Source organism: Lepidochelys kempii, chromosome 7 (assembly GCF_965140285.1).
Source record: "Lepidochelys kempii isolate rLepKem1 chromosome 7, rLepKem1.hap1, whole genome shotgun sequence".
NCBI lineage: Eukaryota > Metazoa > Chordata > Testudines > Cheloniidae > Lepidochelys > Lepidochelys kempii.
The window spans coordinates 43,432,521-43,448,037 of record NC_136386.1 but is presented as its reverse complement, the minus strand read 5'-3'; the positions used below and the strand labels follow the sequence as shown (position 1 = coordinate 43,448,037).

The following is a 15,517-nucleotide window of genomic DNA, read 5'->3' as shown; positions in this document are numbered from 1 at the left end:
TAAATAATAAGACATGCACTACCCACAAATAAGCACCTTTAGTACAGCAGGACAATACTACAATTAGTATCTTGCAAGAACGAACAAAAAATAAAATAAAAGTTATAAATATGAAATGCTATACTTTGGATGAATTAGTATTTAGTGTATTTGTAATGTTTTTCATGGGGCAAAAAATGCTCAATGTTCAAATACATGTTAACACAAGGAATACATTCAGCCACAATTAAATGTTTCTAATGTGAACAGTTTTAACATAGCATTAAGTTCTGTCACTCATATTCGAATTAACAGCAAAACACTCAAGACATCAATTTTTGCACATCCATACTTTGTGGGATAGCTCTGTGGCCAAACCTAATTGCAAGATAAAAAATTCTCTAAGCATTTTTCTGTGCTATGCATGCAGAATTCTTCTACCAAGACTATTTATAATGCATACTCTTTAACTCAATGTAGTGGCATGTTTTTGTTTTTTTTTAATTACCTTCTATACAACCTGAGCAAATGTTTAAGTGGAAGTTAAAAATCTGATCACTCTGGATGTGCTGGGACATATCAACCTTCATCCCATGCAACCCCACTGAAGTCAGTTGATTTACATGGTGCATAAAAATCAAGGCAGAATTTGACCTCTGATGCTTCATAGGCCTCATAATAAAGAAAAAGATACAATGAAGAATATACGGGACCATCTGCTAACAATCTCAATCTCTTGGGAGTGAGGAAGACCCAAGTACCGTACTGTCAGTAAGCAAACCTGAAAGGCCATGTGAAAGGTCTGTATTATGTTTATTAAGCCCTAGATTTTTAACTTGCTGTTTCCAGTCCCTTGCAGTTTGTTAATTTTGCATGGTATGTTGTCAGAGAGCTAAGGAAAGGTGTTTGTAATACTATGAAAAGATAACTGAGGATAGGAGAAGGTTCTAAAGAACAGGAGATAAGATTAAATATTAATATTGGAGAATCTACAGGGCATGCTGAGAAAGCACCTCCAGAGTCTCCATTACACTGACAATGAACAACCCATATAAAAAATAACTTTAAGAATGCAGAGTTTTCTGGATTAAGACCAACTGATAACTCTCAATAGCTCTGATTGACCACTCTCTCTTTAATAGAACTACTGGGTGTTCAGGAGCAAAGGGTATCTGTAGCTGAAAAATAACTAGCAGCTTGCTCAGAAAACATTGTGACGGATCTGAGAAATGTCAGCTTTTTTTCATGTTTCAAGTTAAGCCAACAATCAAGAAATAACAGTTTGGTCCCATTCACATAATAAGTTTCTTTAGGTGAACAAGAAATTTAGCTCAACATTTAAATTGTAATAGATGTCCATTCAAATATTTTTAAACTTGTCTCTATGAATTTATCAATATATTTCAATGCAAATTTTTATTTTTAAAAATTAAAACCACAGACAAAAATATCGATATAGTAAGTGGTCCCAAAGTAGCTAAAAAGTTCTACTACACCAGCTTGCAGTAAGATCTTCAAGTCAGTCACTTGAATCTTTTAAAAACTTTCCTTTCAATTACAGAAGTTTATTTGTACATATACTGCATGACTTCAATGGAATACTTACTCAATAGCTGATTGACTTAATATACTGTAGTGAAATCTGCATTAAGGATAGGTTCCAGTAGCCCAACCCATGGTTTATGTGACCGCTTCTAATATCTCAATGTGCAATTTCCACTGCAGTTTTGGTTAGTAAAAATAAATCTAATAGGTAACCTGCTTTTTTTTTTGCTCCTTGGATAGCTGTTTACATCTTCTGAACTGTACCTTCCCCCATTTTTCATATAAGCCACAGTTATTTACAGAAGCTCTTGTATATATAATTGTACATGTGACTAGAGATTTGTTTCCTAAATGTGTATCTTAGGAAGTGCTAGAATTTCTCAGCCTCAGATGCTCTACAGAAGCCCTGTAACTAGTCCCACAGGGTTATTTCATGCAGATGAAAGTAACAGAACTGAATATATGCTTTTCTTTAATTTTTCTATCACCTCATCACTGGCTGAAAGGTTGAGGAAGAAATAAGTGAAATCTCAATTTATTTATTTAGACATTTTCAAATAAAAGACTCCTGGAGACTGGGAAGCGGATGACTTCATTATCAGTTGTAAGGAAAATATTTGGAAGTATTTTGCATGATATAGTGAAGACACACTCTGGAAATTCATTTTTATCAGTCTGAATTATGAGAGGATGGTCTTTGTGTTTGAAGAACTCACCACAAGAGATAAAGTAAACAGTGAATATTATGTGCAGAACTTAGATTTGTCACAAAGCATTTGTAAAGGTTTCACAAAGGGGATTACTAGCTATGAAAAAAAAGACTCCCTGAAAAAATGTAAAATTGATGGTTAGTATAAAGACATGAGAGGCTGAAATTTGTAGCTTTTCTTGCTTGTATAAGATATTCTCCAGGTAAAATAAAGGTGGCAGTGGGGAACTCTTGTTTATAACATATGCAAATGATTTAGATAAGAATATCAAAATGTAAGACAGCAAAATCTGCTTAAGGTATAACAACTAAACATAAAAAATGAACAACCAGATTCAGAGAATTTCAGAGAACCACCTGAATTTATTAACAGGACTGGGATACTAGCAGAAACATGCAATTTAGTGTAAACAAATGCTTTGCAGTCTGGATATCATAAGCCAAATACGAAACATGTATTTAATTGAACATCCATGCAACCTATTGACCAGAGAGGAATTTAGAGGTCATAACAGAAAATAAAACTACAAGCTGTCAGCTTAAAGTATGGCTGCAGCCTAAAAAACAAAACTGAGAACAAATGAAGTAACTCGAATGCATTAAGGGAGAGATAAAATATACTTTAATTGTATGTTCAAAGCACTATTTTTAGAACTTGACTAAACTAATGTGATCTTTTTAATTAATCTGTGACAGAATTAGATATTGGAGAAGGAAAAGACCTAATACATACCCCTGCCAATGAAGCATAGGTTCCCTTAATATATTCTCCAGGGCTTTGCCCAGCCTTATGACCTAATCCTGGAAACATTTAATACCGGCATAGTCCTACTGAATTCAGCTGGAATACGACTGCTAATCACAATACCAAATAGTACAGATTTGTGGAAAAAGCCCTAAAAGTGCAGTTCTATTCTGTGAAGTGACTTGGTAAAAATGGCAATGTGGGATTTCATATTTATTGTCTCAATTATCCCAGATCAAGCTTTTTCTGTTTACAAGCAAAATAACCTTTTTAGCTGCCAAATCTGCAAACTCATCCTAGAATCTGAAAGTCAGGCTGGATTTTTCAGTCTCACATGTCACCAACAATAAAAGATTTCAAATGGAACCTACTTAACACTTCCATTGATGATGCATGCACTAGAAGAAATCCAGCTCACTTCCCTTTGCAGTACTACCAGGAGTAAACATTTCCTTTAATAAGCAGAGTGAACACAGATGACGGAATACAAACAGGGAGCAGCTCTACTGAGTAAGGAGGAACCTATTTTACAGCCTTTTCCAGAAGAATATTAATGACTAGAAAGTGTAATGGGGGGGTGGGGTGGGGGGGGAAATCAGGATAATTTCAAGTTTAAGTATATTTATTATGAAGAAAGGCTGAAGAGGTGGAGCTTTTTCTTCAGTAGGAATAAAGTGACCCAAGAGAAGTGTTCAGAGTTATGAAGGGGTTTGATAAAGTGGATGAGGAAAAAATGGTCATAGCTCCTACTTTTTACCTGCAACAGGTGTCAACTGCTGATTGAGCATTCCCATTGGTGTTGGTGGCGGCACCACCCCCATAAGAGCCCCGACAGGAGTGCCTGCCCGGGGGGAGGAATTCTGCTGCTGTTGCTGTGCTGCTCGCTCTCTCTCCTGCTGCTCAGCAACTTTAGCTGCCCGCTCTGTAAAAGTATTTTAGATTTTCAGTTCTGTTTTGTAACCCAGAATTTCAAAATATTATCTGTTCATTAAAGAGGACTATTAAAACACTGGCATAGTTTAGTCTAATATAAAATAGAACAGATTATTCTACTCATACAGCATATAATTTGATTTCATTTGGCTCCAGCTAAAACTTTTAGAGAACCTATCATGAAAAATATTCCATCAAGTTTTAAAAATGTGAAGTTTTATTTGATTAAAAAGTTAATTTTAAAAAGTCAAAGAACAGATTTGATCATAACACCAGTGTTACCAACATGATAGCAGCAGCCCAGCACTAGGCCCGGTCCACACTAGGAAAACTGGGCAAAACTTTCCTACTTTTCATACTATTGGCTCAGCTAAGCCAGCAGTAGCAATGTTGGGAGCTCTCGTGTAGATGTGCCACCAGCTGCTGCTGGCATTTTAAGCCCTTTGTCCGTTAGATTTGCCCCAAGCAAGATAAGGTCATAAGAGTGTTTAAAATACAAGTGGCAATCAGTGACTCATCTACATCGGGGCTCCCCACGTCCATACTACTGGTGGAGCCGAAACAGTGGTAGCAAAATTCTTGCAAGATTTCCCTAGTGTAGATAGGTCCTTAGTGTTTTAGAACATAACAAGCAGCAGATGGATTGACCAAAAATACTTCCTCTGCCTCTCCCTTTGACTTCTCCCTTTCCCCATCACAGTTCCCTTATAGCCATTTCCTTTTTAGCTACAGATGTCTAACTCAAATTGTGCTGCTCTGTAGAAACATGTGTGTCCTTCGTATTGTGAATCTGTTTGGTACCTAGATCAAGTTTCTCACTGCTACTATAAGAATAAAAGCTTGACTGTACAGGAATCTGATGAGAAGACAGTTTTACATGGAAAAAAGGGGTATTCCAAATGCCCACGCAAGATGCTTTTTGGGCATGCAAGTTACTGATTTGTTTTCTCTGAATATTATATCCTACTGAAGCAATGAGAAGCAACAAAGAATAAATGAATGCAGCATATACCTCTGTTAATTTTAACAGAATGGCGGGGCTAAAAGTTTTCTTGAAGTTGGTGAAAGATGAAAATTGTTACTAAAAACAGCAATAAAGTGTCAAATGAAGCTAAGAAGTTCAGCAACAGGATTAAATTATATATGCTACTAAAACACTAGCTTTTACCAGTACAGAAGTCCAAAAGCCTTTATCATACAACTGTGTTTCATGGGTAACTTGTTTGTGCAACCTCTAGAAGTATATAAATACACTGAAAGACCAGTTCCATTTCTTCTAGGCATTTCCTTCCGTGTTTTCACCAATCATCTCAGGAAGGGATGACGACGCATATGAACTCCTACATTTATTACTGGCAACACATATATGATTGAGAACAGAGAACACAAGCCATTTAAGGGGAGATGCCGAAGTAGAGAAGTGGACACTCCTCTTCAGAGTGATTAAAGAATTTGGAGAAAAGACAGATCCAGCTGTTCATACTCTCCTTTAGTTTTGGCTAGTTAAAAAATGATCAGATAGAAGAAGCCCCTTAGACACTCTGCTGAATTACCGTTAAATTTTCTATTTGACCATAATGCTAGTAACTTCAACTTTGGAACGCTGAGTCTTGAAACAGGACTGTGACCCACCCAGTACGGGGCAATGCTACGTAAAATCTGTCTACTGACGTCACAACTGGCACAGATCTAACAGATGAAACTTACAATTTACAATATTGTCACAGCAGTGCAATAATGGTGCACAGACTTAGAAAAATTCAGCTGGGATTCACTATAAAGTTCAGTGACTCCAATCCCAAATCCTTCAGACCAGGGTTTGAAACACAATTTATAAAGCAGGAAGATGCCCCTCTGCTTGAACTTCACTTTTCCTTACAATGAGTCTTTGCCTCATTCATAGTGCATATGTACAAAATTCTTTGCAGTGCGGCTAAGTTAGCCATGCAGACATGTGCAATGAGTCTACTTGTGCTTAAATATTGCTAAAAATTGTACAATTTATACCCCACATGTGCAAGGTTCCATTTTCAATGGGTCAAACTCAGCTAAATCCAAACTAATTTTCACCATAACGCTGAAAGACACTTCTGAGGTGTAAAAATCACACCAAATTTTAGCTTTCTTTCCTCTATTGCAGTGTCCACACTAGCACTTGCATGAATTTTGTGTGTTTTCATAATGGAAGGAATGTATTTTCTCCCACCCACACATACTCTAAGCAAATCAGGTCAGATGTTGTGAGCTCCCCCTCAAGAAAATAATAAAATCTAACTTTGGGTAGGGACCAAGTCTGGCAAAGTTCAAGTTTAAACTGAAAGCTTTGGAAAGTTGTAAGCAAGCAAAATAAGACGATTAAAATGGAACTACTTACACAACCTTAACTATAGTGGGCATTGTTGCTACTGCTGTATTACAGTTGTGTACTCTCCTGGAAAAGCAAATAATCTAGCTTCTCTAATTAGAATGTTTTAAACATGCTAACCATCATACTGTTCTTGAGAGGAAGGACATAAGAAGGGACCTGACATTTCTCTCCTATAAGGTGCCATGCAGACCTATGGTGATGTATAAACAAACTGCAGCCTAGGAAAAATGTCATACTGTATGGTACATTCATGATGCAACAGCATTACTATTTCCTTTATGGAGTTTTCAACAGATAACCCTCAAATGACTAAATGGAGCCTCATTACGCTCTACCCCTGCAAAGAGATGCTATGGAAAATCCACGGGTGGGGAGGGAGAAGTGATGTCATGCAAATTTTTAGTCTGAAAACCAAACCTGCTTTTGAGTTATGAGCATGCCAACAAAACACTAAGAAAAAGCAAACTTATAACTTAACTTTTTTAAAGTAATATTTGTTCTAAAGCCAAAACCTTATATGCTAATTTCCTGCACTAAGTAATTTATTATAACAGTAGTGCTATATACTTCTATAATTTGTGCTTTATAATGGAAATGCTGACACATTCTTAACTATAGCAGCAATAGTGAATACCAACAGAAGAGATTTAAATGATGGTTTATCTGTACTCAGGCAGGGATCTCTTGAAGAGTGTCAACTGTGATTTGAGTTTGATTAAAAAGTTCCAAGACTACTGATGAATATCAGGTAAGAAAAATAAAAAAGACTTATGGAGTTCTTTTCTGCCTGGACTCTTTGGTCTATAGAACATTCTAGGATTCATTTAGGGAATAGGATATTTCAACAAAATCAGTTACAACTCTTGGACAATGCTAAGGTTCAAAAGGTTATATTCCCAGCATTGTAACGGATTAGGTATCCTGAATTTTTATTCTATTATTTTTGTCCTACTTTATTTTAGCCCAATTTTAATTAAGCAAAAGACTTCTTTTTCCATTATCTTTCATGCCTTCTTACCTGCTTCCCATGCTTTGAACAGCCCCACTCTCCTTTTCCACAGAACTCTCTTGCTTGCCTTCCTCCAATCCTCTTTAAATCATCACCTCCTCAAATGACTCCTGAGTAGGTTTCCCTCCCAACTTCCACCCCAGCAATGTTATCTCCATACCCATCCACTTCTGAGTTGTTTCCTTGTTTTGTGTGTCTCTGTGTTCAATCAAAAATACTTTGTGGCAGAGACACACTCTTGTACTTCTAAAGTACAGGGTTCATATGCTGCACTATATAATTAAATTATACTAAGATATTTTCTATTTCATTCCTACAGTTCATTACCATGAACATTTATTTAAACCTTTCCACATACGAAGCTACAAACAAGACATTCTTCCTTAATAGTTAAACTTATCTGAATGAAATTACTGCATCTCTATAGAAAGGAAAAAAGCAGACCAAATATATGTCACTTTAGTTTTCATTTACCTTCATATTCTGCTTTCTTGGTTGCTTCCAAGTTTCTCCATTCAGTTCCTACAAGCCTGCTGAGCTCTCCAAAGGAGTAGTCTGGGTGCTGAGCTTTAATCACAGCTCTCATCTCACTGCTAAATAGGATATACCCACTCATGTTGATCTTCCTTTTTGATCCCTCCTTCTTTGTGCTGCCCTTGGCAGACTTCGGAGTGGACTGTAAGAAAAATGGGTTATGACCACAAATATACAATGGAATCATCACAAGATACAAAAGCCTTTAAAAACTGTTAGAGCATCAAAATTTCCTGTGCTTCAGTAGTATTTATTAAACAGCTGCCTTCCTTGCAGCCCTCAAAGAGATGTCAGGTCTCAAACTCACAGCTCACTTTATAACTATACAATTGCATGAGGCAAGGGGGGGTTGGGGCGGGGAGCGAGGGGAAGAAGTGTCACTGGTTTTTAACTTTTCCATACATAATGCTGACCTCACAACTGAAATTTGGGAATATTCTGATTGAGAGAACAAATACCATTCCAAGCTGAGCAAAAGGACTTTCAAGATGAGTGGTTTTCAACCTGTCATCCACGGAACCATGGGGGTCCGCTGACTATGTCTAAGATTTCTAAAGGGGTCTGCACCTCCATTAAAAAAATTTTAGCGGTCCTCAAATGAAAAAAGGTTGAAAACCACTGTTCTAGACCAAGAAAGCTTAACAAAATATGGGCCGTGACTTCAGCAAACTGATTAAAGAAGCCAAAAAGGTAAGGTAAGATCATAAGTGTAATTTCATTATATCTCAAACCCCATTCTATAAATATGATTTGAGTAAATACATTGTATTTATGGTTATGGGTCTTACTAAAATTATTTCTACCTTTAATCTTTGGCTTTCCCAACTCCATCTCTCTCTGAACACTCTTTCCTTGTCTTGTTTGGCAGATAAGGTGGGTAGAAAGTTGGTAGATTGTCAGGCTCAACGGGTAGTGATCAATGGCTCCATGTCTAGTTGGCAGCCGGTGTCAAGTGGAGTGCCCCAGGGGTCGGTCCTGGGGCCGGTTTTGTTCAATATCTTCATAAATGATCTGGAGGATGGTGTGGATTGCACTCTCAGCAAATTTGCGGATGATACTAAACTGGGAGGAGTGGTAGATACGCTGGAGGGCAGGGATAGGATACAGAGGGACCTAGACAGATTGGAGGATTGGGCCAAAAGAAATCTGATGAGGTTCAATAAGGATAAGTGCAGGGTCCTGCACTTAGGACGGAAGAACCTAATGCACAGCTACAGACTAGGGACCGAATGGCTAGGCAGCAGTTCTGCGGAAAAGGACCTAGGGGTGACAGTGGACGAGAAGCTGGATATGAGTCAGCAGTGTGCCCTTGTTGCCAAGAAGGCCAATGGCATTTTGGGATGTATAAGTAGGGGCATAGCGAGCAGATCGAGGGACGTGATCGTCCCCCTCTATTCGACATTGGTGAGGCCTCATCTGGAGTACTGTGTCCAGTTTTGGGCCCCACACTACAAGAAGGATGTGGATAAATTGGAAAGATTCCAGCGAAGGGCAACAAAAATGATTAGGGGTCTGGAACACATGCCTTCTGAGGAGAGGCTGAGGGAACTGGGATTGTTTAGTCTGCAGAAGAGAAGAATGAGGGGGGATTTGATAGCTGCTTTCAACTACCTGAGAGGTGGTTCCAGAGAGGCTGGTTCTAGACTATTCTCAGTGGTGGAAGAGGACAGGACAAGGAGTAATGGTCTCAAGTTGCAGTGGGGGAGGTTTAGGTTGGATATTAGGAAAAACTTTCACTAGGAGGGTGGTGAAACACTGGAATGCGTTGCCTAGGGAGGTGGTGGAATCTCCTTCCTTAGAAGTTTTTAAGGTCAGGCCTGACAAAGCCCTGGCTGGGATGATTTAATTGGGGATTGGTCCTGCTTTTGAGCAGGGGGTTGGACTAGATGACCTCCTGAGGTCCCTTCCAACCCTGATATTCTATGATTCTATCTTCCTCCTTTCCTTTCGTAGTCTCCTTTGCCCCCTTTCCTTTCCTCCCTCTACACTGTATCACTGGATGATCTTCTCCACTCACACAACTTAGACAATTGTCTTTGGATATGTCTGCATAGCAGCTGGGAGCATGCTTCCCAGAGTGGGTAGACAGACACGGCTAGTTCTACCATAGCTAGCAAGCTAAAAACAGCAATGCAGCCATGGCAACATGGGCAGCAGTTCAGGCTAGCTGCCCAAGTAAAAGTCTGCCCGATCCCCTAGATACATGCTTTGGAAGCTAGCTCAAGTCACCGCCTGTGCCACTATGGCCACACTGCTATTTTTAGTGCACTACCTAGAGCAGAACTACCATGTCTGTCTACCCGGCTCCCAGATGCAATATAGACATACCCTTTATGTTGATGACTAACAAATCTGTCATTCTTCTGATCCTTCGTTCAGTCCTACATCTAGTTCCCTCTTTCTGGCATGTCATTCCGACCTCTCCTTGTGCATGTCCAGACATCAGAACAAACTCGTATGGCAAACTCTGAGCTATAAGTACACCCCCGCAAATCCTTCCTTCTTCCCAAATTTTCTGTCACTCAACAGCACCCATCCACCCACCCAGTCACTAAGGCCCATAACATGGGGATCATCTTTTACTCAGTTCTCTATCTAAGCCACATCTAGATTTTCTAGTTCCAATGTCATTTTTCAGCTTTTTCTCCCTATTCTATGCTCAACTGACAACCATTATAATTTGCATCAATTACGTTTGTTAATAATGGAAAGGTTCATGTTTTGTTTGATTTATTTATTAAAATTTGTTGTTGTGTGGGTCTAGTTCTTTGTTGTTAATTTCATAAAGCCACATTTTCACTGAGACTGTGACAATAGCACCCACTTGTAATCTGTCGAGCACTTCCAAAACCAGCATCAGTAGATTTGATAAATTTACTGCTTTTCTCTAGAGACCTTTGCATTATAAAATGCTTTCTAAGTTTTGATTGAAGTCATTTCATGCACAATTCCACATGCTTAGGGCACCGGGATGGAAAAAACCCCAGACACAATCTTCCTGAAAGTGCTAAATAGTGTAACACTGGAAGCTGGGATATCAATTCTTTTTCAATCAATCAATTATGAAGTTGACGTTGGCTGTGGAGGAATTTCTTTGCGCACTTTGGCACTGTGTTACGTGTTACTTCTTTTTTAGCAACGTCTAAGTAGTATGCTGAAAACTAACTTGAACACAATATTTTGCAGGTTTCTTTTCAGACAGACTCAAGAGCACTAAGTACTTTCTGGGAGTTCATAATTAGGTTATTTCTCGTGTTCATCCAACCATCATGTATTAATGTTAACACTGATTCTTTTCAGTTTCCCTTCAATCTTCCTCTGTTTCTTCACTTGCAACACCTAATAGTGGACCTGTGAGTTTAAATCTGTCTAGAAGTAAAAAACATGAAGGATGAAGAACTTCTTTCATTTCTTTAAACTGCTCATTTGTGCTACACTGAAGGCAAGGTTAGGTTGCAACTTTCTTATCAAGCTCAATGTCTTTTCCTTTCGTTAGTTTTTAATGGCATAAGCACCAGTTAATTTTTTTGTTTTTCCAGACTGTTTGTTTTATTTAAATCCCATCATGGAGTTATATTAGAAGGGAATTTGCTAAATGTGAAGACACAGGTGGGGATGGGATGAGAGGGGGTTGAAGAGCATGAAAGACGGGGAAGGAAGGATTGCAGCAACAGCAGATCAGCACAAGGGAGAGCATGATCAGAGTCAAAAGTGCAAAAAGCACTCTGATGACATCATCCATGTCCATTGGTCCCTGATTGTACTGCTTTTGGCAGTGGTCACGCTCCTGATAATGTTCACATTTTAATTTAGAAAAACAATCTTTTTTCATTACTTTAGTCTATTTAATTACCAGTTTCCTATCACTTCATTCACCCATATACTGATGTATGGTAACCACCAAATACATATATTTTTGCAGTATTGATCAGCAGCTTTCACATTTAGAAGTATTAAAATGAGAAAACCACCTAGTGAGTTCAACACTGTGAAGACTGAAAAGTAAGTTGAGCTAAACAACTTCATACAGAAAGAATACATCAGATGTCCTACCCACCTTCCAGAAGTTTAGGTTCAAGCATGCCACGCTGGAATTCACAATTTTACCCACTCCTTATTCCAACATTCAGTGACAGTTGATTCCATCTATTACCCACATACCTTTCTCCACTCACCAAAGACTCTGCTCATTCCTTTTCCCATTTATCAGGTTTTTAGATAGAAAACAATAAAGGTATAGAACTAACAGGAATAATAAGAGAAATGAAGTTCTCACCATATTCCTTTCAACACTTTAGAATAAAGTCTTAATTCACAGATTGAAATTAGTGTCTAATAACCCATATGTTCACAAGTGACTAGTAATTTTCAGTGCCCAAAGAGGCTTATTTTTCAGAGGATGCATGCTCAGTGTTTTCTAAAAAGGTATGAAGCTGAGCACCCAAATATCACAAGTCACTTTTGAAAATTATGAAAAGTGGTATAAAAAAGAAGCTTCAAATATCTATTAGGTTCACGTAAATTCAGAGTACCAGGAGTTCAGTCAATACACACACACACACACACACACACTAAAACCCACTAATCTATTTTAGTAGAGGGATAGGTGGAGAGGGACATTTCTCCCATCCCACCACCATAATTCTGCTTGCTTCCTGCCATCAAGTTTTGTAGAATTCTTCACACGATAGTGAAAACTTGCTCTAATTATCTCCCCATTTGAACATATTCCTTAAAAATTACTTAATTGTGCAAAGACACTGCTGCAATGCGTACCATATTAGAACATAGAAGTATCCTGAAAAATTATTCCATGGGCTGTTAAGATTAAATATAAACCTCCTCGGTGGATATAATTACACTTTTGTTCTGTTTTCTTGTTAGGGTTGGGTTGGGGTGTGGAGTGGGATAGAGAATACTGACTGGTATACCATTCAACATTTTTTAAGAGGCATCTTTACCTGTGGTGGAGTGTATGGCATTATATCCAGTTCACTAGTCAGTGGAGTCTGAAGCTGAGGCATAGAAGGTGCTTCAATGATTTCACCTTCTTCTTCTGCCATCTCTTCAATATCCTCTTCACCCCCTTCCAATTCCGCAAATTTTGCTTCTAGCTGCTGAATCTTTTTCTCCAGTAATGGAGATGGCTCCTTCTGAGGGACTATGGGTTTTCTGAGGAAAAGAAAAAGAAAAAGAAAAAAAAAACATCCTCTGCATGACAGGTCACTCGTAAATCTTATTCTGAGGGTATGCCTGCACTGCAGCTGGGAGCATGTTTCCCAGCTTGGGTAGACAGACACATGCTAGCTCTGCTCAAGCTTGTGTGCTAAAAGTAGCAGTGTAGATGGGGATAGCATGGGTGGCAGCCTGGGCAAGCTGCCTGAGTATGTAACCAGGGGGTCAGGTGGGTTTGTACTCAGACATGTGTTAGCTCTGCTTGAGCTAGTGCACTAAAAATAGCAGCGTATCTGGCGATAGCCTGGGTGACAGCTTGGGCTAGCTATCTGAGCACAAACCCGCCTGACCCCCCTGGGTATGTACTTGGGAGTCCAGCCCAAGCTGCTGCCCATGCTACGCCCAGCTACACTGCTCTTTTTAGCTGGCTAGCTCAAACAGAGCTGGTGTTGTCTGTCTACCCAAACTGGGAAACAAAATAAATGAATAGTCCTTCTTGATAATAATGTCCATCAATTGGGAGGATAGTTAGGCCTCGCTCTGACATCTTTGCATGGCAAGGTCACACCATATTATTTTGTGTAGATCCCAGGAGGACTGGCCCTTTGAGAACATAACAGCTTTTACCAAAGCCTGGAGTGAAAATTATAGTTCAGTGGAGGAAAGCGAAATGTGAAGGTAGCAGCTGAGATTATTTTTAAATATTTGTGATCAGCCTGATGCAATTTTGAATAGTAAAATTGAAAAAATGGTTTTTTTCCAATAATATTTTACCTAAAGTAGTAAATTTCATCATCCACTACTTTTGCAGAGAGTGAAAATCTCTTAAGTCCTTTAAATTTTTTCATCTGTTTGTCACTTTCATTGTAGCGGCTCTCACAGAGTAGAACATCATTTTCAGAGATCTCTGTTGGTCTACAAGACAGGAAGTCCTTGAATGACAACACAGCACATTTCCCTGCAAAGGTAAGAGAGAAGGGTAATGAACAGTAGTACCCTGTCGCCATAACTCTAACATGAAGTATTTCAAAAAAAGCTGGGAAATTCAATTTTCCACCCATCTCATACATCCTGAAGATTCATGGTGCTTTACTGTACTCAACGGAACACACTCACATTCATTGCACTTTGCTCATACTGAGTTAGATGATCTATCAGAGGAGGGCTCCACTCACACACACAGAACAGAAATCATGACAAAATAAAAAAGGACGGGAGAAATTGAAAACAAAACACTTGGTTAGAAGATAGCTGAGGTAAAAAATGTTTTGGTGGAATCCACCTAACACCACCCTCTTCCCTCAAAATACAGTTTCTTAAAAAAAAACTGTATTTTTAAAAGAACCAAATGTAGTAGAACCCCGTTTATCTGAGCCTCCATTACCTGGCTCTCCATATTAAATGAACCACTAGCCACCCACGGGGCTCCAGTCGGGGTGGACAGATGGAGACTGGGCAGCAGGGCTCTGGTTTATCCGGATTTTTGGTTATCTGATCTGGCCCCGGTCCCAATTAGATTGGATAATCAGGGTTCCACTGTATTTTTAGAAAGCCTAGAAATGAGCAATTAAATAATCCAGAAAGTCCTATACTGTCACAAAATATTCCATCACTATCATTCAACTGCATTTAATATTGCATCCAAAACACTACAAAAAACATATCCAAAAAGTCAAAATAAATTACTAAGAGTTTAAAGATCCCATTTCTTAGCCAAGGCACCATTTCCATTTACCTCCTAGTATACCACAATGATATCTAGGTGCTTTTTCAGATACATTAGACTGGAATAAAGAAGTCCCTGTGGGCTTCATAGTCTTCTGCTTCCTAGTTATAGAGGTTCTGTATTTTGTTTTTAAATAAATATAATTTGTGTTATGGTGGGAAAACATCAAAGAGAAGGATCTTTCAAAAAGCCCTAAAGGTGAATAGTATGAAGCCCAAAAAAGTAACTTTGGGTAATTTATCCATTCTTTCTCTCTCTACACACACACACACACAAAAAGGTTGGGGGGAAATAGACCCACAGACAGCTATAAGCTTAGACTAAAAAAAAAGTACACAGGAAAAGAGTTAGCCAGTTACATTTAAAATTGTAAATAACTACCCAGAATGCAGGTCATTGGACAGGTCTCTTCTAGGTTACTCAAAAACACTTCCTTCTTGTAGAACATTTTAGTTGGCTCATGTTCAGTTTCTTCTGGGTGTATGAAGATTGGGCCAAAGAAATACGCAGCTCCATCCCGTACCCACATCTTCTCAATTCTAAAAAACAACCCAAGCCTCTGATAAAGGAATAAAAGGAATTCCCTCCTATAGGAGCTAACTTCATACAGTAGATGGTTATGAAAGCTGTCATTAAAAAAACGACTACAATATGCGTCAAAAACTCTACTTTATATGCACTTAAAAATGAGAAAAATATAGTAATTATGTTGGCTAAGTAGCACTTTATTTCATTTATATAATTTATTACTGCTACTTAATTACTGTCACTTAAAGCTCCATGCTCAAGAGGCT

General features: G+C 38.6%; 1 protein-coding gene across 23 annotated transcripts in view; it reads right to left on the bottom strand.

Annotated features, from left to right (window-relative positions):
* PBRM1 (polybromo 1) overlaps window positions 1-15,517 on the bottom strand; it is an 87,398-nt gene that overhangs the window by 9,450 nt on the left and 62,431 nt on the right. For 17 of the 23 annotated variants that reach the window (XM_078853707.1, XM_078853715.1, XM_078853712.1 and 14 more), the window contains 5 exons: window positions 15,105-15,262; window positions 13,772-13,955; window positions 12,784-12,994; window positions 7,763-7,964; window positions 3,736-3,900 (listed from right to left, as the gene is read on the bottom strand). In XM_078853707.1, coding sequence (XP_078709833.1) covers window positions 3,736-3,900; window positions 7,763-7,964; window positions 12,784-12,994; window positions 13,772-13,955; window positions 15,105-15,262 — 920 coding nt within the window. Of the gene's footprint in view, window positions 1-3,735; window positions 3,901-7,762; window positions 7,965-12,783; window positions 12,995-13,771; window positions 13,956-15,104; window positions 15,283-15,517 lie in introns of those variants that run through there. The other 6 variants (XM_078853717.1, XM_078853718.1, XM_078853719.1 and 3 more) reach the window with 2 other exon arrangements.